General features: G+C 47.0%; 1 protein-coding gene across 1 annotated transcript; it reads right to left on the bottom strand.

The window, feature by feature from the left end:
- Positions 1-214: 214 nt before the first annotated feature.
- On the bottom strand, positions 215-6761 carry LOC132994171 (dermatan-sulfate epimerase-like protein). Its single transcript, XM_061064368.1, has one exon. The coding sequence runs from the start codon at positions 5733-5735 to the stop codon at positions 2079-2081; it is 3657 nt and encodes a 1218-aa protein (XP_060920351.1). The 5' UTR covers positions 5736-6761; the 3' UTR covers positions 215-2078.
- Between the last annotated feature and the right edge of the window lie 776 nt (positions 6762-7537).

The following is a 7537-nucleotide window of genomic DNA, read 5'->3' as shown; positions in this document are numbered from 1 at the left end:
AAAAAAAAAAAACAAACAGGGCTGTTTCTAGGCGAGTAAAAGATGGATATTTCCACATGGGCAGCGTATGTTTTTGTTTTTTTGCATGTGTACAGATGCAGTCAGGAAGTCGAGATGAGTGTGAGCTCTCTGCATGTTGCATGTGATCCATTTACAGTAATGCAAGACAGCAGCAAAAGGTTAGCAAACTTTTTTTTTCTTTTCTCGCCCAGGCCGGCCAAAGAGCAGCACATCACAGAGCAGGATTTGGTCTCTGACTTCTTGTCTTTAGCGTCACTTAATATTCATCCCTTGTTTTTCGGTCCACGCCTCGCTGAACTCTTTCAAAACAAAAGGGCCAGAGAAAATATCATTGGATTTGTGATTGACCGCGACAGGAAATGGAAAGATGCGCCGTTTGCATATCCTCCAGGTCCTTTTTCTTTCTTTCTTTTTTTCTTTTTAGTGAAGATGGCACAGCAATAAAACACAGAATAAAAAAAAAGGAAAAGACTCCGTTATGGCGGTTTTTGCAGATTAATATGAGTAGCTGAGGGGGATGCTTTGGAAATTGCTTTGACTAGAAATGTGTCAAGCCTGACAGGTTGTTTTTTTCTCCCAGTTTGATCCCTATTAAGCACTTCCCTCTGATCTAATTCAATAAATGCCAAAGGGAGTTATATTAATCATATTCATCCCTGATTCTTTGGGAAATGTGTCTTTGGAACCCATAAATACGTCTCGCTTTTCCTTTTCTTCTAGTCATAATGTCCTCAGAGGTTTGAGATTTCCAAGCTAACTGAGCACACATACAGTAAAGTTTAGCTTTGGATTACTGCACCAAAGCATCGCATACAATCAAAGGAGTCAATGTGAAAGTGCTAAGCCATCAAGCTGTAATGACATCTAAGAGCGTCAGAATGGTCCCTTTTAAATCAAAGTACAATCCTTATCATTCACATGTTTCTATCGGAGCAATAAAGCACTACTGTCGTCTGTTTCTCCGGATATATTGCAGCATTTGTTTTTTGTTTTTAAAGGGAACAGCACGCATTCAATTCAGATATTAAATTCTTGACAGCCAAATTAGTCCTTGAAAGTCTGTCCCAGAGCTACAAAATGAAAAGACTGTCAATGAATAAGCTTCTTAATAAGCATCATAACATTTCTGTACCAATTCACCAAAATGTCCCTTGGCCAACCTCCCTCGAAAAAAAAAAAAAAAAAATAACAGTTATGGATTTCTAACAGACATTCCTCTGACATCACAGATTAGGAACTGGCTAATTTCTCATCTCTAATTAAGACATGCAGCATTAAGTCTTCTCTGGGAAATTGATCTGTTGCTGTAACACAAGATTTATGCTGAAATTCAGTGGCATTCATCTGCATGGAGTACAGCAAAAAAGTCTTTCCTTTGATTGGAGTAAAAGTGAAGGGCAGCGGAAGGGGCGGGGGGGGGGGGGGAACTGCTGCAGACGCTCCCTTTCACCTATTTGAATGTAATACATTCCTCCCTCGCAAAACATCTGTTGCTGTACTTTAAACAACACCTTACATACACCCAGAACTAACAGAGAAAAAGAAAACATATCTTTTTCAACTTTAGGGGTCAGTGCAAAACCAAAAAAAAGAACTTTAAGAGCGGCAGCTACAGTAAACAAGACAGCTCCGTACAGCAACAACTCAAATCCGAGCAGGTGTACTCGTCTGTTTTCTAGTCAACAAAAAAAACATCTCATTGTTACCATGAGCCACATTCTCATGAAAGGTCAGAGACAGACATCTTATTTTAAGATAATGAGGCCTCAGAACTGCCAATGGAGCAAATAAATGTACCTGTTAGGTGTCCTGAAATGGGATGTACAATCAAGAGTAGTCAGTACATCCCAATTCAAGACCCTCAGTTAACGTTTTCTTGCCCCATTGGCAGATTCGTTCTACTTTTAACCAGTAATCAGGGCCTTTTTCTATCTTGAAATAAGATGTTTATCTGGACTTGTCAGGTGAACGTGGCTCATATTAAGCATATTGAGATATTTAAGAAAGACACTCTTAAATAGATTTGAGTTTTTGCAGTGCTGACCAGCAGCAGTAAGTTAACTACCAAACCTGGTGTAGCCCAGCCTCTTCATCACACCCCCACATATGTCCTCTATCAGTCTGATGTCCTTCCGAGGCATATTCTGTCTCCACATGTTAATGTTGGCCGGCGAAATGTCTCCTTCATACATCAGATTGTACAGGGTCGTGGAGGTGGTGAAAATAAGCTGGTTGAGGGCTGCGGGCGAGACAGGCACCCCCAAGAACGTGTGTATGGTCTCCGCCGTCTCCTGCGGGAAGGTGACCACGTCCTCAAACCTCACCCGGAGGTAGGACTCCTCGGGGAGGCCCTCGCTGACCCTCAGCACTCCTGCGGTGTGAGCCAGCCACAGATGAGCCAGAATGAGGACGGGGTTCGTCTCCGAACGGGACAGCAGTCTCTGGATTACTTTAAACTCCGGCGCCACAGTCGGGCACCCATCCCTCACGGCGTCCTCCTTGAATATCAAGGAAAGGTGCTGCGGGATGTTTTTGAGGGCGTAAAGGCTGGGTTTGCTGTTATAAACCATGAGATAAATCCACGCTCGGGGGTCCCTCACAAGGTAGATTGTCCTCAAAGAAGGTCCGACAACTTCCTGAATGAAAGGAAGTTTTAACGCCCAGCTGCCGCTCCGCATGTTGAGGACCACCCGGGCGTTGGGGTAGTCCGCGACGTGGCGCCTCATCTCCCGAACGTACTCTGCATCTCTGTCCAGGCTGGCTCGGAGTTTGCCCTTCAGCTCGGACGCTGGCTCTCTCCTCCTGGATCGCTTCTTTCTGTCCCGGGAGGGCGCGACTCTCTGGGGCTGTTTGACCCTGCTGCCCTCCGCCAGCTGAATGTTCTGCAGGTGCAGCTTGATGTTGTGGACCAGCGAGTGCAGCCAGCCCTGAATGATCTTAAAGCGTCCGTGCACGGCGTCCGACCTCGACCACTCGCAGGCGTCGACCAGAGAGTCGAACTCGAACTCAGTCTCGGGGATGTCCACGTGCTCGGTGGGTACCCTGATGTAAACAAAGTCTGAGCTGTTGTAGAAAAGGTGCTTGAGGATCTCCGAGCCTGATCCTGGAAGGGTTGTTATGACGACGGTGGGGAGGGGGAGCCGGTGCTGCTCATAGAGTCTGACTTGTTTGTTTACTTCACTTTTGGCACCCGCACCTTTCCATTTTACCCCACAGAGAAGCTGATCGCAGCTGTTAGACACAAACAGCAGCTCAGCAATCCACAGAATGAGCACAGAGAGGAGGGCGTAGCGCATCAGCCTGCTGAAGCAGACATAAAACTTTCTCTGCATGGTTAGAAATCCTATGGCCACACAGAGAACAACCCCTGCTATTACATTGACTGTGAACCCAAAGTCAAACAGCTGATTATCACTGCTGATTTGTTTAGGGACGAGTTGCGTTCCGAGGCCGTATCGAGTGATTTGATACCTATCCTCAACTTTACAATGACCGCCGAATCCTAAATAAGTCGACCTTGCCCCTATGTCTTTATAGTTTGTAGCAATAGAAACTATCCTCTCTGTGTTGTTGATGGTTAAAGACAGTCTCACACCATTTTTACTGTCCTCCACAAATCTACAATTGGACACTTTGACGTATGGCCCGTGTAAAACATAAGCTACCCTGCTGACTGTGCCTGTCATTGGGAAAGTGACATTGACATACTGCGTCCACCTCTTCTTAAACTCGGCCGCCTGCTCCGCCTCCTGTATCCTGGTGTCAGGGCTGCGACCCTGGCTGTCGAACCAGAACATTTTGTAATGAGCGTCCCAGACATCCATCATGGCGCCGTTGTGTCTGTCCATGAATCTGAAGGGGACGTACTTAAAGTCAATGTCGAGATTGTGAAAGAACGCGCTGAAGGACTTCACGGGCGAGTCGGCCCACTTCTCCACGTGGTCGAGCACCAGCAGAGTCTGAGAGTTGAGCAGGACCAAAGCTCTGAACACGCTCTTCAGTCTCATGGCCGGGGAATACGCCGACACGGCCTCCCCGCTCACAAACATCGTGTCCCTGTGGGAGGAGGCGACAATCACCTCCCCTCTGGAATCACCCACACCCTCATCAGTCCAGCGCAGCCACTTAGCGCACTCCCCCAACTGACCCTCCCACGGACTGTTACACTGACTTGTCGGGGATGGACTAAACACCAGGACGTTGTTGAGATAGCTATATTTTGGACCGTAAAGGGCTTCGGACACAAAAACCTGCCCATTGGGAGCGAACGTGAAAGAGTTCTGATCGGGGTGCTCGTGACCTGGGTTGAAGCTGTTCCAGCCTTCCACCCAGGAGTAAGGCTTGTCGTGGACGATGTCATAGACCGCACGGCCACCCAGCTTGCCCGATTTAAAAGAGACAAAAGTATTCCCCTGTCCGTTGGGCAGCCCTGCTCCATAGGTCACCACGCCCCAGTTTGAGAAAATGTGCATCTTAGCTTTGCCAAAGTCATGTGGAGGCTGCGGCGTGAGGTGGCTGTTGTACCATATGTACTCTGTGTGAAGTGTGGCCCAGCGCTGCGCTGACGACTGCCCCATGGGACCGTCCTTGGGTCGGTGCTTTCTGATTTGTTGAGCCAGCCAGTTCCCAGTTCCGTTCTTCATGACAAATGTGTCCAGGAAAACAAGCTGGCTCTCTGGCCCATAAAACCAGTTGTAGTTGGAGTCCGCAATGCCCACGGTTCTCTGAAACCCCGGCAACAGGGTGGCATAATAAAACCAGAAGTGTCCCTGCAGCCAGTTGTTGTGCATGTTGTCAATGTTGAAATGACGCTGGGCTAAGAAGACGTACTGTGTGATGGACTTTGCTGTGTAGCTCCCGTATGCTACCCCCTCATCGAGAGAGCCGTCAACGACGTGGTTGAGGAGGAACATAGTTTTCTCCATGTAATTCACCGCCACTTGTTTCCATATCATCGTCTCCGGGTCCTCATGTGACCCAACCACTAATGCACCAGTTAGAATAGCTAAAATGTTAGTGGTTTGATGATTCTGAAGATACTGTTTCCCCCACCCTCTGTACTTTGACAGCTCATACAGCTCCTCTGTCTCAGAGCGAATTTTCTTTAAATAAACATCCCTCCGCTGTGCATCCAGGTAGGAGTAGATAAAGTCATAAGCAGTAGCAAAGCCAGTGAGAGAGTGCGCCATGGGGACCTCGTCGTTAGGAGCACTGGTCACCTTCCAGTCCGGGTATTCAGCCATCCTATCCATGAACTTGATAAGAAACTGCAGGGCGGCAGAGTCCTCCGGGCACAACAGGCAGTAGAGCGCCAGGGGAGGCATGTTGTTCCCATAAATCTCATTCCACTTGCTTGTAAACTCGGCGTGTTTGACAGGGGGCATGTAGAAGGGGGCGTTCGACAGCATGGTGAGCGCAGCAGCCCGGATGACTTTAAATATGTGACCGTGGGTGGTGGAGGACCTTTGCCTCAAGTGCAACACGTCCACTTGGTTAAAATACAGGCTGGGATGGGAATCACTAGACCGGAGTTTCCACTGCTCAGCAGCTCTGTCTTGTGTGAGCCTGACCTGCAGCAAATCGTCTGTAAAGATGTCTCTGTCGGTGGTGTTGAAGACCCCAGAGAAAGCTGTCCCAACTGCGAACAGCGGTAGTAAAAAAACAGAAAAAACAGTCCAGTTAACGGCCATGCTTCCGGATATATTTGAACACATTTCACAAAATGTTCAAATAAGGAGGAATGTTTTCTTTCTTTATAAAATTGTCCCATAGCTTTGGTTGCATTTTAAAGTGAATGCCCGTCCAAAAAATCATATTTGTGAGGAGAGAATGATGCAACACCAAAGTCTCATGCATGACAGCCAAAAAGAGGGGAAAAACTTTAGTGCAAAAACAAACACGATCCATATCCACTTGTGAAAAAAAAAAATCTTCAGTCTGCAAAGTCATCCAAACACATTAAATACACATAAAAGTCTCGTGGTGAGCGTTTCTTCCTGATCCCTTCTGATTTGAAATCCGTGAGATTAAAATCCTTTCTGCTGCAAGTTTCCCTCCGTCCTCACAGTTATAGGTGTGCTCGTGAAGACTGGCATCTCCCCCCCACACCCACCACCTCGCGTGCGCCAGTAACTCATATTGATCTCCTCCTCCAAAACATTTCCTCTCGAACAAACATCAGTCAGCCCCAATCCGTGTCCGGTCCAATCACAGCCACCCAAAGGCACCGTGCGCAGCCCAGCCGAGCTGCACCATCCGCGGACATGAACCTCAGCAAAGCACCCATCTCCGCAGACCACATCGCTGGGTGTCCCCCCCACCCCCCCCTCAAACTGCCTCCTGCTTAAAACTGCAAATCCTGATCGGTGAACTCATCTGTTTGCATTATTAAATCCACTGCACCCCCTCCCCCCTTTTCTTTTTTTCTCCCGCGTGAAGTCCGGAAAGAGGAAAGTTGTCGTCACTCCTCAAGTATTCAAAGCATGAGACATTTGGGGTTGTCCGCAGAAAACAGTAGATCCACAATGAGCAATATTCCAGATGTAAAATTCACTCCATCTGCAGGCTATATAATGCCTCCGCTGGCGATTCAGACACACATCTCAGAAGACTGCATGTGTGTGTGTTTGTGTACGTGTGTGTGTGTGTGTGTGTGTGTGTGTGTGATCTCCGTACGCGTCTCCGTCTGTGTCCTCGCGACTGTTCACCACAGTCAGTGTGATTGTTTTGCTGCCCTGGATGGAAAATTTCCACTGTACAGACTGTAGAGGGAGCCGTGAGTTCAGAAGCACGGCCTCATCTCTCATGTAGAGAGTGGGAAGGCGGAATATTCATTTCATTTCATCTCTCTCTCCCTCTCTCCCTCTCTCTCTCTCCCTCTCTCTCTCTCTCTCTCTCTCTCTCTCTCTCTCTCTCTCTCTGTATCCTAACAGGGTGTTTGACTGATGTTATACTAACTTCGTGCTCGTTATTGAAGGCTGAGGCTACAGAAGAAAAAATCCTAAAAGTGGTGTAAACATACACTCTTTTTTTATGCTACTGTTATTCTTCTATAACCTACTTAATACGCAAATGATCAAATGATATTGAAGAAGTTGGAAGACATGTTTGGAGATGCACGTAAATGTTCAAACATAGATGAAAAGATTGATGTTCCTCTACTTACCAAATGGCAAAACGTATTTTTGAGACTGCTACGGATCAATGCCAACTGTTTGAGCTTTGATTAAAAAAAAATAAAAAAAAACGTGTCTCCATGATTGTGCATCAGTTGTGCACCAATATGACTTTGCAAAAGTGCTAAGAAGGATACTTTCTTACATACCATGTTACATTGTTAAACCTGTCAACCGATCTGCAGCACCGCCGGCTCAGCTGTGCTGCAGACAGTAATGAGACTCATGTAACCGAACTGACCAACACACTAAGTGAACGACTATATTCAGAAACCACCAAAAAGCATTGCTTTATTTGCATCATCTGTAATGATCATGCAGGACCAATATTAATATTAGAC

The sequence above is a fragment of the Labrus mixtus genome, chromosome 19 (genome assembly GCF_963584025.1).
Source record: "Labrus mixtus chromosome 19, fLabMix1.1, whole genome shotgun sequence".
NCBI classification, from domain to species: domain Eukaryota; kingdom Metazoa; phylum Chordata; class Actinopteri; order Labriformes; family Labridae; genus Labrus; species Labrus mixtus.
Note: the sequence above shows the minus strand (reverse complement) of the source record. Positions and strands in the feature narration are given on the sequence as shown.

What these genes read in the sequence shown, in the direction of transcription:
- LOC132994171 (XM_061064368.1), bottom strand. Translation starts at nt 5,735, where the DNA reads ATGTGTTCAAATATATCCGGAAGCATGGCCGTTAACTGGACTGTTTTT.